The following is a 20,752-nucleotide window of genomic DNA, read 5'->3' as shown; positions in this document are numbered from 1 at the left end:
CCTGACACCCAATTTCATAATATCGTTCTCCACATCCTCCAGACAGCGCTTTCGCGGACGTCCTCTCAGCCTTTTCCCTCCTGTGTTGTTTCTAGGGTCCTTTTTTACGACTCTTGAGTCACTCCTCCTCTCAACGTATCCCATCCAACTCAAACGCATTACTTTCATCTCGTCAACAATGTGACATTTCTGGTACAGATCACGCAGCTCTTGATTTGATCGTAATTGCCATTCACCATTAGTATATGCTGGGCCAAATATCCTTCTCGAAACCTTCCATTCCCAAATATTTAATAGATGCACATTCTTCTTTGTTAACACCTCTGCTCCACACAACCCAACTGGCTTTATAACTGTTTCATATATTTGTATCTTTACTTTCCTGAACAGGGTTTTGTATCTTAAATATTGGATCAGAGCATAATAGTATACAGAGTGGGTGAAAAGTCCGAGAACGGCTTAATATCTCATACACAAAGGTAATTTGACGGTGGGTGTGATTGGGGATCCTACTTAAATTTGAAATACTACTTTAATATGACTTTGAAAGTCTGGTCCGCCATCTTGGATCCGCGATATTGAATACAACTATTTAAATAGGAAGGTGGTCATGCCATACATGATTTCGATACGAAATTTCAAGAGAAATAGTAAAGTAGTATTTCAAATTTAAGTAGGATCCCCAATCACACCCACCGTCAAATTACCTTTATGTATGGGATATTAGGCCGCTCTCGGACTTTTCACCCACCCTGTATGTTTGCGGCAGCTAGTTCTGCTTTTATGTCATCATTGTTATCATCAAATTGACTTGAATCTTTGAAAATTCTCACCTCTCTCTTCAACTGTTTACAATCCAATGTGAGCTATATGGTAGTAATCTGTTTCCCTAATTGGCTTTACTTATAAATCAACAATACGATATGACTATACAATCATGGTGAGATTCTATTTATAGAGTCAGCGTCAGCATCTTATTAACATTGGTTTGCTGTCCTTGTCTGTTATTAAACAAAGCTCTATCCTTTTATAATTATGCACCGTTTTCAAATTGTTCATCTACTTTGTAGAAATATGATGAAGTACCAAAATAGTTATTCTCAATTATGAAAATGTATTTTTAAATCTTGAAAAAAATAATATTTTTCTCAGCTAATGAAATATACTGGAGATAGAATTAATAATAATATTCGTATAGCTTTTATTGGTGGGAGTCCTTGACGGAAGTTCCACCTTGTCGGAAAACATCGCTTAAGCCGTCAATGGGCCTTACGACTGTCATACTTCAGCCGGGACCAACAATTTAATGTGCTCATCCGATAACACGGGAGGGATCTGATCAAAAACGTTTGGCTGTGAGCGGGTTTGAAGTTTGAACCGCATGAACTGATTATTGTTATCAAGAAACAACAATATTAATATTTTATTTATTTATTTGTTGATATAATTACAAATCATATGAATATGATCGGGATAGAACAACAGGCATAGCCCAAAACTATTCTGTTCCCAAATTTTGATAAATAATAAAATATCAGATCAGATTTACTGGGATAACTTCAATCACACCTATCTACTCAACATGCGGTGTAGGAGAAGTGGCTACAATGTATTCCTATCATTTTCAGCAAATTTACAACGGGAATCTCACAATAGCCAAGTTCTAAAAATAGTCTGAGCTTTGATGTCTATTTACTTTTTCACATTTCAAAATACACAAATCATATACATTATCAAAAAAGGACCAACAGGCTTAGCTCAAAACTGTTCCCTTTTCGAATTTTGATAGAAGTAGGGTTTCTTGCTCGAATCTATCAATAAAATTATTCTGTTAATTCTTCAATATGTGCGATCTAAGATCTGAATCTGGAGTTGATTCAGAACTCTTTCAAATTATTAATCATTTTATTTTATTTCTCTAGGACCAAACGAGACGTGTCCTGGAGAAAATGCGAATAAACTAGCAAGGATAGTTTGTGGAACAGTTCTAGCAGGAGAATTATCGCTCATGTCAGCATTGGCAGCCGGCCATCTAGTCAGAAGTCACCTTAGGCACAATAGGTCAGTTTAACTATATTAATATATGTTATATACTGTATTTATATGCTAGTATTATTATTCCCGCAGTTCATAACGTAATAATAGAACAGAATATTATTCAACCTGGAGTCCATCACGTTTTTGAAATCAATCTTGTCTTATTTCACGTATAAAGCTGGACACATTCTGAGTAAACGTGTGAATTAATAATTCTATTCTGTATTGAATGGCATTGTTATTTTAAATTATTGATTTTGAACATAATCCCATGTTTTATTTTATTGCTCTTGTGAATATACTATAGATTCTGGATAGTAAAAGAAGCAACAAATGAAAACAAGTGTATATTGTTTTGCTTTTCTTCAATTTTGAATAAAAGTGTATGAGCAATGCTCAATTACAGTATTATAGTTGAGAAGGAATGACTGTCTTATGCGAGAAATGTTATACTAATAATTCAAATTAGAATAGAACTGATCATTAACCAAATAGATTCCAGTCAAATAAATAAAAAAAAAACATTGAAAGCTTACCACCAGGATATTTTTCAAGTTGATATGTTTTATTTGAATAGCATTGTTTCTATTGTGAATTTATTCTATTACTAGGGGTCTGTTTCATAAAATTGTGGAACTCCTTTAAAATAATTACATCTGACTTTGAGATGCACTCACACTAGACATGTGGCTATTTCATAGGACTCTTGAAAGGGTTTACCTTGAACAAATTTAATCATCATTTAGCATTTCTATAAATTTATTATATACTTTTAATTCATATTCATTAGCTGTCCAAGTACAATTACACTACATTAATTGTTTATCGTTTTGTAGTGTGTCAATCATCATGCGTGCTACTGGAATTGTTCTAAGAGTTTTTAAGGACGGTTTGTGGGAGATAAATATGTAATAATCAGTATTAGAACTATTCAAACAAAAATCGGTCCTGCTGGACATCTGCCATATTTTGAGAGAGCTTTCTCTCTATAATAACCAATGTTGAACCCCTGGCAATTTCATATTTGAATTCTACGAAAAGTTCATCATTCTGATGGAATGATAAAAAATAATAATTATGATAATAATATAATACAAGTTTTTCCTTCTTGCTAGAAATAGACAGAATTGGAAGGGTTTGAATGGCCTTTGAAAGTAGAATAGACAGTTTTTATTATTCACATCAATCTATCAATAAATTTGATATTTCCATTACTTATTTTTTTGTATAAACAATAACTCTCTCATTTCCAGGATATTCTAAATAAGTATTAAGATCTTGAGCTATGACGTCGAGGTATATACACAAATCAACTGCTTGTTTAGGCTATCATAGATAGCACATTTCTTTTGAGTTATTTAGTCATCAAACTAAGTGTTTCAATAATATTAATGAGACTTGATGTTATTTCTATCTCTCAATTATTGAAGAATGAAAAACTAGTTTCGGTCGTTATACCAACATCAATCTCTGGTAATCAGAGTTAAAAAAGATTGATGATGATAATTAATCATCCAATGAATTTAACCCAAGTTATTTAATTCATGAAATTATTTTTAAAGGCTCGAAGTTGCTGTTAGTGAAGGTGAAATTTTCATTATCTTATTTTACACCTTCTGTAGATCAACATCTCAAAATTGTATTGTTTTAATTGTGGCGTCTGTTCTGTTGATGGTAAATTTTGATTGTGCATGTTACTTCCATTAGCTTATAGTAATTTGAAGCTGCTTAACAATCTAAATATGAAAATAATTTTAATGAAAATGCTTAGAATCAATTTTTCTTGTAAATTTTGAAAAATCCAATAAATTCCATTCTCAATGTGAAAAATCTTCATTAAAAATGCATATGCCTTTCGTCACCTGGAACTTGTTAACCTTTGGTGTACATTCTGTAAATATGTATTTAAATTATCTCCACTTTCTTGTTTGTAATAGTATGATTTAAAATATTTTTATACTTTATTTTATTTCCTAATAGTTTTAGAAACCTGTACGTATAAAGTATTGATATATTTTAGCTGTAGATAAACTGATAACTTTTAATTAATCAAAGTACGACTATTTAATTCAGTGATAGTTGAAACAGTTGATCAGGAACTTAGAAATACTAGAAATTCTGAGATCGTTGATTGGATAAGGTTCTAAGGTTCGTTTGCACACGCAAGCTTAAACTGAATCGGATTAACTTCTGGTTTAAACTTGAAATATGGCGGATAATAAATGCGACCATAGACCACAGCTTGATTCAATCCACTGTTTAGATTAGTTTTACTGAGTCTGTGCAATCAAGTGAGAAATCCTCAGATCAGCCAGATTTCAATTTGTCTTGCATACATAATTAGATGAGCATCACCTAAATGGTTCTGTTTAATTGTGTTTTAAAGGTAAAAGGAAATATTAGGAAGGTTAGGTGTTTGCTATAAAATGACAGTTTAGATAAATGTTTATCTTGATAAAATGTTTAGATAATTTTCGAAAATAAACACTAATAACAAAAAGTTGAAATACTGGGCAATTTGAAATACTCTCCAACCAAATGGCTCAAGTCAGTAAATATATAGACTTTTCCTCTTCAGTTCTGTTATTGCTTGGCAAGAACGCACTTTTACTCCAGAAAATGTTCAAATAATAAATATCAAACTTTCTCCATCTTTCATTTCTTGAACAATAAAAAAATAACTGTTAATCAGTTCATTGAGTAGATTAATACAACATAGCACCTATTCCTGATAAAATTGAGAACTTAATAGGCTAAGAGAACATCATAATAGATGTAAAACAAAAGAAATCCATTAATCTGGTCTTTGTTTGTATTTGTAGAGAGCAAATCCTAGTTTCGATGTAAAAGTATGAAAACATTGCCTAGGTTAGGTAGGGTGGTTTAGGTAGGTAAGGTAGTTTCCCTACCGCTAGTTCAGCTAGGTATATGAAGAAATTCAAACGTTATGAAACAAAGATAATTATGTAACTCATCAAGAGAAACAGTTGATGAAGATTGTTTAATTTTTCAGGTCAAGCACAACTATTTCAAACGCAGCAGCGGCCTTCCCAGGGTTTGAGTTGCGGTCCATGTCGATGCCCTGTCAACTACCAAGCGACTGCACGTGACAGGCAAAGCGCAAACCACTTACCACGAAAAGAGACTGTGTTTAGCTGCCAACACTTAATTCGAGACTGTTTTTAGCCAAAACATCAGTGTTGCCGGAATGTGTGATGTTATGACTTAAATTTCTAATTCAACTTGTATGTAGTTTCTCATCCACGATATTCCAGATTCCAGTTGTGCTAAAAACTGGTTTATGGACTAGTAGTAGATTGATTTTTTATGATATTGAAAAATCGTGAAAATATATTTTTCTTTCGAATATTACTTTTCTCAGAATCACGGGATGTAATACTAAGTAAGCTTTTTTATATTAAAATAATGATTGGAAAACTGTCATTTCCATTGGAAGACCTATAAAATAAGTAAATACCATTCTAATGCCAAGAAACAATCAAGTCATAAGCAACGTCAAGGTTGGTAAGGTACAGGTTTCGTCTGACCTGTAAGTTTTTTATTATTACTGCAGAATGTTCGTCAATGTCGAGGCATTTCTATCAGAAAACATGACACTTTCGACATGCTAGATTTTTTTTTTGGTTGATGAAGGAATTCAATATGTTATTATATAATTGAAAGCACGTTTTCAAATGTCAAAAGTTGTCGAAATAATTTTATTTCGTCTCTGTGAAGTTTAAAAAAGAACAGTTTGGCTCCACCCAGTATGACATTCAAGTGCTAAAATGCACTAGTCTACTAGTTGATTCTAATAATATTAGAATTGTTATATTATTTATAATATATTATATTAACTGCAATTAGCTGATAGATAAGGCCGTTTTGTAACACTGCCTATGCAACCTTGTAGAATTGAATATTATATTGATTCATGGGAGTGCATTTGTGTAGCAGAATGAGGAATTTGAAAAGTCAGAATTTCACACAAACTGGCAACGCTTATATTTGGTCGGCTGTTAGTTTAAGTCTCAACTTGTTTCATTCGGACTGTAGCCGCCATCTCAGCAAGATACACTTTGCATGTCAGCATTGATATTATTAATATGGAATGCTGACTTGCTAACAGTATGGAGCGAATCTCATTAGCATCCGCTTTCGTGTTTATTTGTTAGCAGAGATGTTTGTAAAAATAGACTTTTCTCCAAGTAACAACGTTTACCAAAAAAACTGTTTTATATGAATTTGAATCTTCATAAAGGTGTTAAGATTCGAATGTACAAGATGATTTTGTAAAAAATAATTTCTTTCATTGACAATTTTATAACTCCAATATTAATGTTGCAAACTGGTTAATACTTATTTATCGTTCTTTGATATTTCTTTTTACCATTACGACTATTATTCATTTCGATAAAAAAACTTTTATTTTCTATGTGAATTCATTGATTGAATGATCTTACCAAAATTAAACTATGGACGTATTCTAGATATCGAGAAAGCTGAGAAAGGTTAACGTTCCTAAATGAAACATGATATTCAAACTATCTGACTGTTGAACCGAAAACTGTATCAACTATTGGCCATTTTTATGGTTCAGGATGGTGCTGATACTATCTTTTGATCAAATTTATCTAGAATATTCTTCAATTTACATTAAATGTACGGTATGGTAAATCACTAAGAATGTAAAAAGGAGATTTTGAAAACTCAATACATTTTTGTAAATGTATTCTGTTGTTGCAAAAATGCTTCTTTCTACGGTCTAGGTCAATAGCCAAAAGCAACTCCAATAAGTCCACTTTTGTTATACAAAATACAAACATTTAGAAACTGAGAAATTGAGAAAAAACTTCAGGTATTTGATATTACAAAATAATACTTTTGTACTTGATTTTTTGATCACTGCATAACTTCAATTTACAGTGTCAAAAAATGTGCATAATCCTTCCAAAATATTCATTCTAGTCCAATACGGTACGTTCTTTAGGTTACATTTGATTTTTTTTATACCATAATATGTAAATACAATGCGTTTTAATACAGATTTGCCTGTTTTTATTCATTGTCATTAAGTAATGCATTACAATGATCAAAGTACGAATAATGGACTTAACACTCAAATCTATTTTTTCAACAAGTTCATATCCCAGATAAGGTTGAAATCTTTCAAGATTATATTCATCAATATTCTCAATGTATTCACAACAACTGAAGAATTGATAGATTCAAGCTTCAATTATCAAAACAAAAGTAGGTACTTGATGACGCATTGATTCCTTGATAGCCAATGTTTGTGGTTCGTATTCATCTTAGGATATTCCTAAACTCCATCGAAGTACACAGAACGTCAAAACTCACCTTCCTTTCAAATGATATCACTGTTTTGGAACGGTATACTAACTTATTCCCAACCTTGATAACTGTTGGAACTTGGAATGAATGCATTACTTCGCTTGAGTTAAATATTAAACAGAAATATTTGATAATTTAATATAAGATAAACTTTCTTGATTAGCCCTAGTACATATAGTCAGATAGACTAATATTGTTAAATTTGGAATTTCTATAACCTTAACCAAAAACTTGCTGATTTCCATGTTTTGGAAATAATTATTGACTTGTTTGCAACCAAATACTTAATTGTCAGTCTATTTTAGTGTAGTTCTCAGTCATGAAATTTATCATTGTACTATGCATATTAATCATTATATGAGATCTGATAAACTATATACTTTTTTAAATCAAATATTGTAAGATTTTCATCTCGAATTGTAAGAACTTCAAATAATAAGTTACTTGGGTCACGATTGATAAAATGGTGAATTCCTCCTTAAAATATATATTTACAAATTGAAATAAATTTTGATTTTAATTAAGTTTTAGTATTATTGATATGATTGATAGCAATTATTATTGTGTATATGTATTTTTATTGTATAAAAATATTTAACCAAAAGTAAACTGTTTTTTTTTTATTATTAAAGTTTTAAGTGAGTAAAATAGGCAAAAAATCTAAACCTTTTCCAATTTTATTTGAGAAAGTATCAAGTTGATTTGAGAAAGTATCAATATTGTATTTGAGAATAGTCACTTGTAATTGAGAGAATGTCAGATGTAGATGAGAATAGTCAATATTGTATTGGGAAGTCATCACATGTAATTGAGAATAGTGAATTGTATTTGAGAAATCGTCAAATGTAAATGAGAAGATATGAATTGAAAATGAGAAAATTTTCCAATTGACATGTCGTGACTCTTCTGTGGTCTTTAGTACAGGTTTGATTTGAGCAGGAAAGGATACTATACTACGTACACAGTATTCCAATTACTATCATAGGCTTTGCATGTTTGAAAATTAATATTTTCAATGGTGAAAGTATTTCCCCTGTACTGTTTACGAATGATTAATGAGTAATGTGAGTAACCATGAAACCATGAGTAATGAGTTTCTATGTAGCCTATGTATTGGCAACGCGACTTTTGTCTCCAAAAATTTTGTGGAACATTGCACTTGATGAAGATCAAATTCTCTATGTTTACGGCGCAATTGAACTTCTGCATCAATCAATTGAAACTCTTGATCAAACAATTCGGCAATTCTTCAATGGATTTTGGGGCTTGAAAATAATGTTTTATTCAAAAACTAAACGTTTTATTGCAATATTAAATATATTATCATATTATTTTATATGAGTATACAGTTATGAAAAATATAAGTACTGGTTTTCATTTCCCAATTACAACTGACAACTTCTCGATTTCAAATCGTATGTTCTCAAATTGAATTGATACTTTCTCAAATAAAATTTACTATTCTCAATTACAATTGATACTTTCTCAAATACAGTTGGAAAATGTGTAGAACAAACACAAAAGAAAACTTATTTTGACTTAGGATTGCATAACACAACCAGTATGCATATTATTTACTATTTACTACTAGTGTGCTCAAAATTAATGAGGGCTTGAAAAACAAAGGGTTTTGAATATAGATGTACAGTAGGCCTACATGAATATACACACAATGAATATACATTGATGGAGAGGGAAGGTGAATACATTATATATAAAAAATTAGTCATCTTTTTCGTGATTAACCTTTTTTAAGAGAATCCTAGATAATTGTTTTTACAGAACTCAGTTTTTTTAGTTTAACAAAGTGAAATATTTTTTATACAAAATACTTTTATAATAATAGAATATCTGAATACTTGAAAACACTTCACTTACATGGTCTACTTTTTAACAAATTAATAAAAACAATATAAAAATCTTGAAGTACACTTTATTTTTTAAAAACTTTAAAGTTGAAAATGACCTAACTTAGGGTCGAAACTAGTTGTTGAACTATTTTAAAGTTTTCAAAAAATAAAGGGTACTTCAAGATTTTTATATTGTTTTTATTAATTTGAATACTTGAATATATCTTTTTACATAAGAAATTCTTATCGGACTATTTTTAACAAAAAAACGTTTTTGTACAGGGTAGAAAGGAGAGACCTGCCGATCCTCTGTCTTGTCAATGCCTCCTTAGAGAAGGAATTCGGGTATGGGTATTTGAAATCCTCTTTCCGCTTAAAACAATAGAATTGAGGAATTTATGAGTGTTTGAATATGGATTTGAGATTTCCTATGCCATTACTTTTTTATAGTAGCCTGAGTTGAATGAATTGCAGGTTTTCTGGTGAAAGGAAGAAGTCTTACTGAAATATTTCTCAAAAGAATTGGTTATCAAGCTCAATCTATGTATTTTTTTGTAAATTCTTTAGTTTGCATAAAATATGTTGAGGCCTGTCACTTGGTCCTCCATCCGAAGAAATAACACCGTTGCCAATTTGTGTAAAATTTCGACTCTATCAATTTCCAATCTAACCACAGAATTGTATGTAAAATATCATCCCCGATATTCCAGTAGTACTAAAAGGTGTCAGGGTTGAAGGAAATTCAATTTGTTTGGTCTTTGCAAACTATATCCTGGTCATAGGTCAAGTGGAAGGTCATAAAGGGAGAGGGAAACATTGAACTCGATGTCTTCCAGAGACAGGTGTCACGACTTTGTCTCACAAACGGTTTTCCCATCCTTCCATGAACTTACGCGTCTAATGGCGCATTCATCACCTCAGTTTCAAGGTCAGCAAAATTTCAAACTGCATCATGTCGTTCAAATCATCATAGGACACATGCGATTGAATTTTTTACAGCTGTTTGAATTCCATATTTACAACAATTGTTGTGCCAGACGCTTTGGAAACAAAAAAAAATGATAACTACAATAGTCCACATTCCGTGAGGTATAGATACAATGCTACAAGTCGAAGAAATTGCCAAGTTCAAATAAAATAAACATTTAAAGCACTCTGAACTCAGTACAGTATTCTACACTCTAATGATCTTCTGCATTTCTTTGAATTGACTACTCATGGCTGCCACTCCGTCATAACATAGAGAAAAGATAGCTTATGAAAATACCTCACGGTATAGGGCGTTTATGTTCCAAATTTCACTATTAAATCAAGCCGATAGTCCTATAGTGAGGTCCACGTTATAATGGCAGTGGAGAGATATAGGAGAAAGACGTTGCCGATCCTCTGTCTTGTCAATGCCTCCTTAGACAGTAGCTGATACAGGTTTATTGATGTAATATTAACGGTTCATTCTCGTTTAAAATAATCAATTAGGTATATTTTATTAAGCAAGAAATTATATTTTTCAATAATTTCATAATGAATTCTCATAATAAGGATGTAATATTTTGTTAATTTAATTCTACATTATTAGAAGACGATCTGACAACAGAGCAAAGAGATAGCGCTATCCGCTTTGTTGAATGATAGACAAGGATAGCAATACCATTGCTAATCGAACACTGCCATTATAACGTGGACCTCACTACAGTAGGTATTTTTCGTGAAGCTATGTGACGCACTAGGGCCGGTTGCAGACGAACCACTATCGCATGTGGGATGAGGGAGCAACTATTTTCCTTTTGTTGTACCACAAACGCAGCGCATATGGAATGCATTGGCAGGCATGGCAGTGGCACTGATACTTCCACATGGCGTTGCGCGCTGTGGTAGCGATTATTTTACTTGCGATTGTGGTACCACTGATTTGATCACCTCGCTTCCCCTAGCTTCTGTACCGTGTACCACAATCGCACTAATTAGCGTTTTCTCGTATGTAGTGTGAAAGACTCTCTGCGTTGGTCGTATTGTTCTGTGGTATGTCGGTCCCACATGCGATTGTGGTTCGTCTGCAACCGGCCTAAGGTTAGGTACACACCAGTTAGTCAAGACAAGACCTGATCAGACACGTTTAGACACAATACTTCACAAAGTGGCTTATGACGCAACTCACACTGATTAGTCATTGCAATTAGACTTGTTGCTTATGAAGACATGTCTAATTGCAATAACTAAAGAGTGTGAGTTGCGTCATAAGCAACTATGTGAAGTATTGTGACTGAACGTGTCTGATCATGTCTTCTCTTGTCTTGACTAACTGGTGTGTGCCTAGCCTAATATTTTACCGTTCTTACATTTCCACCCGGTCAAAACAGTAATAACAGACAGTAGTCGACTTGAGTTAACTTCTCATGCTATCTTTTCTGTATGGTCATACCTCTGCTACGTAATTCTGTCGATATCTAATCCCCACTCTGCAGTGATGAAAGATTTGTATTTGTCAGGCTTTTTTCTTACAGGTTGTACTCACAATTGTGATAACATTTTATTTTTAAGCCATATAAGACAAGTATTTCTCGTCCCGATAAAAAATGATTTGAAGCTAAAAAATGTGATTAAGGAGTGAAGAACCCAGTAAAACAATCACTTTTCTCACCTTGAAAATGCATATTTCCTGTTGTCGAATCGTGGAATATTTGAGTACCTAAATGTATTTATTGAGGTGGAAAAATCAAACCATACAAATAATTAATTACCATGCTGATTGTTGAATATTATGAATATTATTCATCTCTTTTCTTTTATTAGGGAAAAACATTCTATCTAGTGATCTATAATATTCCAAATGATGAGGAGGGCTCACCCGGGGTCTTTCCCCAAGGTATTTGGGATCTAGTTGAAGTGCTAAGGGTGAAGATAACATGGTATGGAATAGATCTTCACAGTTATTGGCAACTTAATCAGAATAATCACTCTCCAATTGACAAATGAATTGTAAAAAATAGCATTAAATATACATACAAGCTAATTAGTCAATGTGCGATTTAATGCAAATTTGATTCCTAAGTAGATTCCTCAACACATATCAACATTAATATTGGAGATTCATGCAAAATAAAATCTGTATCATTGTTTGTGACAAGTTTATTAAAATATTTTTGAATAGTACATCCGTAACTGTGATAGTCAACGTCATTTTGATTATGTAATTTATTGCGATTTACAATTATTTCTATTGATTCAATCGATTGTTTTCAAATATTATATATATTAACCAGGAGGCCATTGCATTTGCCTTCCACCCAACACATGAATATGCAAATGATAAACCGACTGAGCTCCATCTTTACCATTATTTATGACAACTCTGTAACCGTCGGCTAATCCAACCTTTGCCGCAACTTTGTTCGCAGTGAACAATAAGTGCCCCAACAGCTGAAACACAAAAAAAAAATATTAGAAGAATTTGAAATTCTAGGAGAAACTCTATTCTGGTGGGAATTAGAGGACTTTATGGAAAACTATGAATTGCAGGACTTGTGTCAAGTAGAAGAGGAATGAAATTTAGTTCTGACCCCTCGCCCCTCGAATGGTGAAAGTTAGCACGCTAAAGTGGGAATATCTTTACTCGCACACTTCATTCTCTCTCTCTCTCTCTCTCTCTCTCTCTCTCTCTCTCTCTCTCTCTCTCTCTCTCTCTCTCTCTGTCTGCATCCAAACTCTAGGAACAAACATCGGCTCAATGGACACTGTTCCCTCGGATGCCAGAAGACGAAATCTATCAACTATTTATTATGATGGAGATGATAAGTTCGGTTCTTCCAAGTGCTAAACAGTCACAATTGTTCTCTAGATTATGCAAGCAATTTATTTCAGGTGCCAGATTCTGTACTAAAGTACAGAGCAGAAATCTATTAAAAAGAAGTCTTTTACAGTGTTACAATTTTATTGCGATGGATCATTAACACTCAACTGGACTTAAATTTCAATAGACTCAGTAAGATATGAATGAAGTGGAAAGGAGCTACTCACTGCCGAATCCTCTTCAGTAGCACTGGCCAACATATCAATTGGCTTGCGAGGAATCACCAAGAAATGTACAGGTGCTTGAGGGCTCACATCATTGAATGCAACGCACTGAAACAATTCAATTCAATAAGACAAGAATAGATTTATGAATAAAACCTTAACAAAATTAATTAGAATTAAATATATATTACTCTATAAACTTGATGACAGAGAGCAAATGCCAAGTAAAACCCTCCACACTTACATACTTCTCTTCTTAGTCATGATCAGAGATCTGGATCGACTGTGTCTGGAAGTGAACATGACTTGGTCCTTGTTGGGAGGGAAATATCAGTTAGGCCTATGTCAAAAATCAGTTGTGTATCCTTGAACATGTGTATCTCGGTCCATATAGGGTCAGTCTGGATCGTACCACTGACACATAAGTGTTTTTCCTCTGTCTGGTGTTGTAGTGATGATATTGCTGATTGTTCAAAAAAATATTTGGTTTCCTTCTAGTCATTAAACATGCCTCCAAAACAAACAGTGCAGGAAGTGTTAGAATGCCATCCTCCACAAACAGGGGTCTGCAGTAGGCGAGGTATGGTTGCCTGAAGATAGGCAACTACAACTAGGATCTACAACTGAGAGATCCTTTGGCAGGTAGATTTTGCACATTTCTGATCCTTGTGCAATGAAGCGTTTTCCCCATCCGGTTGTAGGCTATTTAGTGACTTTTTTACACACTTATACTCCGTACAAAATTACTTTTGACTTGGGAGGGACAGGCGCAGCATGGAAGGCATACAGAGGTAGGGATACAACGGCAGCGATGTTTCCGTTCTGATGCATTCTCTAGTATTCAAGCGCTCATGTTAAACTTGCGGAGTTTCCTCTCTGAAAGCATTCAGTCGACTGACTCTAATCGACAACTGCGCTTCTACCTATGAATCTATCCATCACTGTAATTGGCTGATCTCCCTCCATTTCTCTGTGACGAATATTCCAAGTGAAAAGTAATTTTGAACGGAGTATAGAATTTTACACGGGGATCTCCTTTTCCGTGGTATAAGAGGTCCATCGAAGTTATAATTTTCAACTATTAGACAGTCTATACTCTTAGTTCTTGATGCAACATGGATTTCATGCGAAGCAGCTTATCAAGATGTCCCAAGAAAAGGCTTAACAGCCGAAGACCATAGATTGTACATGAAATTTGCAACAAAAAATGACCAGTAAAATTGCAGTTTTCATTACTATTGCAGTTTTTCCTATCAAGTTTACACTCATACAAAATCTTAGAAATAGTAAATTGTATACTTCATTTGTAACAAATATTATTGTTACGCAGAAAAAAAAACAAGAAAAACTGTTTGAATTTTGGCTTTGAACTCGACGAATGTAATTTTTTCAACTTTGAGCGCTCATAAAAACTTCAAAAACGTCTAACAAAGGAACAAATTATGAATATAAAGTTTTTCCCTCTTTCCAACCATATCTGTAGAATTGGATTTTGACAAATATATTTTTAGTTGACGTTTTATTCAATAATGGTAAAAAAATACCTATTTCAAAAATATCGATAAATCTCAAAAACTTAGATCAATATAAGAAAATTTCACTAGACATTTTTTGTTGTAAATTTCATTTAGAGTTTGATCTTTTGCTGTTATACCTAGCTTATACCACTCTGTACAGTCATCAAAGAAAAAACATTGGGACAAGGCTCTTTAAGCTGCTGATTCCATGAGATCCTTGTTCATTGTTCATCACCAGGAAAAGGAGATGGCCTGAGCCGCCTGAGTCATTCCATGGTAAACTTGGAGCAAACCTGAGTCGCTCCAAGATTGAGTAGGTATTTGATTTCTTTCAGATAGATAGGTTCGAAAGGTGATGAGAACTAAACCACATAGGCTTACTTCATAAGCGGGCCTTATTTCTTCATCATGAGATTTACACTAAAATCCACATGTTGGCCCAGTAAGCTTGTCGAGCCTGGTAATAACTAGTCCAGCAATCATAAATTTAGGCTAACGCTGCAAACTACACATTCATACACATTGATCGTCTTTGCATGGACCAACATGTTAATGCGGCATCACACTGGCTACTAACGATATTAATCATACACATATATTATAATTGTTGTCATCGCTGCAAAAGGCTTTGAGCAAAATATTGCAGTGTGGATAGCATGACTGGGCAAACGTGTGAACTGGGCATAACACAAGTCCGCAAACCGCCAACACATCACCAGCCTGAGTCACCTGAGTTCAGACTTCCAACAAGTTCCTGAGTCACCTTCCAACAAGAGGAACTGCATGCCTGGACACATTTCTAACAAATATGGATTCCTGGGATTATACAGTTGAAGTAGTTGACCCCATGATTTCAGACCACTGCGCGGTTGTCTTCCAGATCCAACAGGAGGCTGGAAAGGTGAAATTGCATCAGAGGCTGCATGGAAATCAAACTACAGCTCCTACACCAGAGTAGTCAGAGAAGAGCAAATTCCAGAGCTCTGTCAGAAATTGAGCAACATAAACTGGAATCAAATATTCAGCACCACACATCCAGAACTGACATTTGATATATTGATTACTGGGTACATAAGCGCCTTCAACTCTGTATACCCTAAAGTGATGAGGAAATCCACAAGACTCAATAGAGGTCCACTGTTCCACACTTCAAACGAGAGAACATGGTTCACAGGGAATCTCTGTAGGCAGAAGAACCTAGTGATGCTGCTAAACCATCAATATAAGACAGCCGAAACACAAGAAAAGAGACAAAACAGCTACAGGCTCTACCTGAGAGTAAACAATGAGTACCGAAGGAATGTCAGACAGGCAAAGAGAGAGCACACAGCCAAAATCATCATGAATGCAGACAACAAGTGCAAAGCGGCCTGGGATGTGATCAATGAACATCGTCCAAAGAAGCCCCAGGTAGACTCTCCACTCAGCCCAGATGATTTCAACAATTATTTTGTTGAGGCTGCTGGTAATGTGTTGAAGGACCTGGACAAAACAGGCGACCACGTTCCAGTTGTTGGCATCAACACCAGAGGAGGTGTAAGTATGTATGTGTGGAAGGAGGTTAACCCAAGGAGGATACAGAACATTAACAGAGGATTGAAGAACTCCAAAACACAGGACATTTATGGCCTGTCAACATTTGTCTTGAAATCCACATTACACTTAATAGCAAGACCAATGGCAAGGGCAATAAATGATTGTCTCAGTGTGGGTAAGTTCCCGGATCTACTGAAGATTTCAAGAACAATACCGATTCACAAGAAAGGTGACACCAGCATCCCATCTAATTTTCGACCAATATCAATAGTGCCAATTTTGTCCAAGGTCATTGAGACAGAAATGAAGGTACAACTCACAGAATTTCTGGAGGGGAACGAAATCCTGGCAAAATCCCAACATGGCTTCAGAAATGGGCGCTCAACTACAAGTGCATTGCTCACCCTGACCAGCAAGATACAAAGTGCCTTTGAGGGTGGTGAAGCCCTGGCCCTCACAATGTGCGACCTGAGTAAGGCTTTTGATTGTGTGCCGCATGACTTACTCATCAAAAAGATTGAAATGTATGGCATGAAAGGGACCGTGCTGAAAACAATTGTAAACTACTTGCAAAATAGAATGCAAGCTCCTCCAAAAAAGAGCAGTCCGAACAATCACATTCTCGGGAAATAGGGACCACTGTAAACCTCTATTCAAGGGTATGGGGATCCTCACCATCTACAGTCAGTACGTGTTCTGCTCACTATCACACCTGATGGACAACCAGGAAGCCTGGATGAGAAGAGGTGAAATCCACATCCACAATACGCGCCGAGCTGCTGACCTTGAGGCATCCCACACACGATTGAGCAGCACCTACAACAGCTACCCAGCAGCAGCCATTCGTATGTTCAACCGGCAAATTTTTTGTTTAAAAGAGGTGAACCTGTTTGCATGGTGATAGATAGGTATTTTAAACTATTGGATTCAGTAGAATGATAAATTCTAAAGAAAAAATGTCCAGTCACTTGATAGCCTAAACTCAAAATTGTTCGAGATATTTGGGAAAATAAAAAAAATTGCACACTTGATACCCTTCAATTCTCATATTTAATTTTTTTTACTACTTTTAGTGACCACTATATTGGCTAAATCTCATTGCGATTTTTGCAGGGAATTCATTAAAATAGATTTGAGGTTAGAAAACTTTACAGATTATTAAGATATTTGGAAAAAGTACAAGAAAATGTAGTATTTTAGCTTTAGTAGAGTTCAATATGTTTGCATAGGCATAGTGCAGACCGATAATGAGGATCACATTTTATTCAGCTTCCAATGCAATTCAGAAGCTTTAAAAGATTGTAAAAATAATTGAATCAAATCAAGCTTTTCCTAACCTATGCTTTTTCCCAATGTAAGCTTTTCCTAACACAAGCTTTCCCTAACCTAAGCTTATCCCAATCTTACCTTTTTTCCTAATCTAAGCTTTTCCTAACCTAAGCTTTTTTCTAACCTAAGCTTTTTTCTAACCTAAGCTTTTTCTAATCTCAGTTTTACTAACCCAAGCTGCCCCAACCTAAACTTTTCTCAGACCCAGCTTCCCCGAACCTAAGCTTTTACTAATCTAAGCTTTACCTAACCTAAGCTTTTCCTAACCTAAGTCCAGACCCAGCCTTCTCTTACCTAAGCTTTCCATAACCTAAACTTTTTCTAATCTGAGCTTTTCCTAACCCAAGCTTTTCCCAACTTGAGCTTTTCCCAGACCCTTATAAACAAAAAATTTGCACTTTTTCGCACATTTTTTGCAATATCTCAAAAACTACTGAAGTTACGAACCTGAAATTAGTTTCATTGGATTCCTCGTCAAATTTTACATAAGATTGAACTAGTTTTAAACATATTGTAGCCATAAAAAAATTATTAAAAATAAAAATTGATATAAAAATTTTAAACTTTCCACCATGTTTTTTCAGCTAATCCTTGGAAATCGACAACAATGTTATACATGGTTGATCTCGACTTAATCTCCTCTATCGATCTATGTAGGTCTTAATGCTAGATTCCGCGGCCCATATACTAAAGTGCAGCCGCTGAAGGATTGATTTAGTAGTGAAGCCTATGAATAAATTTTAAAATGTATACCTTGTGTTAATATTAGCATAATATTTTGTCTATCAAGTTTTGGAAAACAAACGTAATTAACCTTACCGGGTTTCTAACAGAAAGTGAGAGTAGGCTGATAATTAATTTAATGTAAAATTATATTAAAGATATTGAGTACTAACCTTATCATCTTCGTAGATAAATGAGCAAGGTATTTCTTTACGCAGTATTTTACCAAATATTGTATCTCCTCCTGGAGCTGCAGCTTGTGATTTATCAACTTCGTCCGCCATGCTTCTTCTTGATTCTTGTAATGGCAATAAACTTTGCCGATGCAAGCCGGTAAATTGGGCGGAATATTCAAAAGCTAATCTAGCAAGTTTTGAATAGTTATTGTTTTTTAGAAAATATTTGATAAATGACATATTGAGTAATGACATAAAGTTAGTAGAACATTAGGAGTTGTTTTTAAAATCTCAAGTGAAAAGATAAGATATCCGACAACATGAATTTGCTTGGACATCTGCAGTAAGCCTAAATACTGTGATTATTAAATTAAAAGCTAGGATGCTTCAAATAACTGGAGTACACAGTAATTCCAAATAACTAAATTTTCATGAAGTATTGATTCATCATTTTTTTAGCAAAATCATTTTATTTTTATTTTCTTCAGATAGCAGACGACGATAAATTGAAATTGATACTTGATAACAGGAAACTGAACAAATGAAACAAACGACGATAAATTGAAATTGATACTTGATAACAGGAAACTGAACAACTGAAACAAATGCCAGAAAAAGGTTGTCAGGGATCAGCTGTACTTGTAGTCTATGGTAGTCTTTCTCAGCGGGTACTGCCAAAACGCAACATGTTATTGGATCACGTCGTAAGATTCAACCATATATTAGTTTTTTGAATGTTTAATTATATACAGAGCTACAGGTGTGCAGTCTGTCAACCGAAAAGTTTTGTTGGCAGTCTCAGATTGCTGGTTATCCTCATAGTCCAGTCAAATACATAAAAAAGGGGTGTGCTAGCAATTTATATTTTAGTTCTGATTTTTTAGATTTACAAGAAAAAATCAATTTCGATTATATTTAGTATCAACAATATATCCCAATTGTTACAATCCAGATATAAAATTCAAAATCTGTCTGGGCGTAATTTTGTGCTCTACAATCTGAGACTGAGTAGAGCTCTCTATCTCATAGATTTCCATGTACACCTGACAACAATGGTCCTTGTATTGTGAAAAACACCTCATTTTTAGCTTCAACCATCATCACTGTATACATACAGTACGGAAACTTGGCTTTACCCTGACGCCAAAATCCGCCATCTTGTTAGGAAGCGCCGCATTGTAATAGTATTGATGGTAGGTTCCGATCACTTCAATGAACAAGTATGAATAGACTTATTGAAAATTCAGGAATCATTGTATGTTATGCACACAATCAATAATATAATCTTGAGCCTGTTCAAAAGAATAATATTAACATTGAGTTTGAATTCTCGACCTAGACATAACAGATTTTCTTATCACACATAGAAACACAATAAAATTATGATGGTAAAAAACTGGAATACAAGGATTAGGGATTGGATGATTTGAATGAACAAATCAATATTGAAATATTATTACTACATATTATTCAATCAATATAATATAATAATCATGATATAAATTCTTTGTAGAAAATATATCGGCAGTAACAATAATTTATTGCATTCTATGATTAATAGAGTACCTAGTAGTTTACAGAAATATGTTAAAAGGAAAGTAGATGGAGAGCATGAAAAATTACTTATCAAAATTAAGTAGGTACATATGGTAATATTAATAATACTAATATATTCAGCTTCATTGAGCTGAAGGAACGCTTAATTCTACAATTTCGTTTGTACAACTTTCGTGAATTATTAAGTGCATTAATAGAGGCAGTGATCTTTGCTATCCACTATTATGAATTTTTTTTTAAAAATAAAACTACATATTATATTACAAAAAGTACATTCTTCATGAAGATTTAGATGAGTAGATGAAGAGCTTAAAAAATAGACTACTTGTAGAAATTAGGTACATAGTATTTATATTAACATTGACTTATTGAATGATAACTTGAGCCTAATTTATTTGAAAAGAATGTAACTTAGATAATTACTTACCTGTGAAAAGAAATCCCACTTCCTTTTTTATCACTCTCCGTGCAGTTATATGCACAGCAACTTCTCACCATTTTTTAAAGAAATCACCATCTGGTAATTGATTAAAATACAAAAATATGATAGCGTGCCTATACCGTATAAGAATATCCAGCCATTTTCCTCCTTCATGTGACGTCATACGGCTGTTTATGTTTGCTTCTGTCCAATGTATTGTGGGGGTATTGGGAAGCCGTG

At 34.0% G+C, this 20,752-nt stretch overlaps 2 protein-coding genes across 2 annotated transcripts in view; one reads left to right on the top strand and one right to left on the bottom strand.

Annotated features, from left to right (window-relative positions):
- LOC111049687 (3-hydroxy-3-methylglutaryl-coenzyme A reductase) overlaps positions 1-6,301 on the top strand; it is a 76,371-nt gene extending 70,070 nt beyond the window's left edge. Inside the window, exons 16-17 of the mRNA XM_039420016.1 lie at positions 1,923-2,061; positions 5,051-6,301. Of these exons, the coding sequence (XP_039275950.1) occupies positions 1,923-2,061; positions 5,051-5,147 (236 nt within the window). The 3' untranslated portion in view covers positions 5,148-6,301. The remainder of the gene's footprint in view (positions 1-1,922; positions 2,062-5,050) is intronic.
- A 6,051-nt stretch (positions 6,302-12,352) lies between these two features.
- Positions 12,353-19,085, bottom strand: LOC111049689 (histidine triad nucleotide-binding protein 1). The gene is made up of 3 exons (XM_022335824.2): positions 18,532-19,085; positions 13,257-13,361; positions 12,353-12,659 (listed from the first exon to the last, which is right to left on the bottom strand). The coding sequence occupies exons 1-3, from the start codon at positions 18,787-18,789 to the stop codon at positions 12,495-12,497; spliced, it is 528 nt and encodes a 175-aa protein (XP_022191516.2). The 5' UTR covers positions 18,790-19,085; the 3' UTR covers positions 12,353-12,494.
- Between the last annotated feature and the right edge of the window lie 1,667 nt (positions 19,086-20,752).

Source organism: Nilaparvata lugens, chromosome 2 (genome assembly GCF_014356525.2).
Source record: "Nilaparvata lugens isolate BPH chromosome 2, ASM1435652v1, whole genome shotgun sequence".
In the NCBI taxonomy this organism is placed as follows: domain Eukaryota; kingdom Metazoa; phylum Arthropoda; class Insecta; order Hemiptera; family Delphacidae; genus Nilaparvata; species Nilaparvata lugens.
This window is presented reverse-complemented; position numbering and strand designations above follow the sequence as displayed.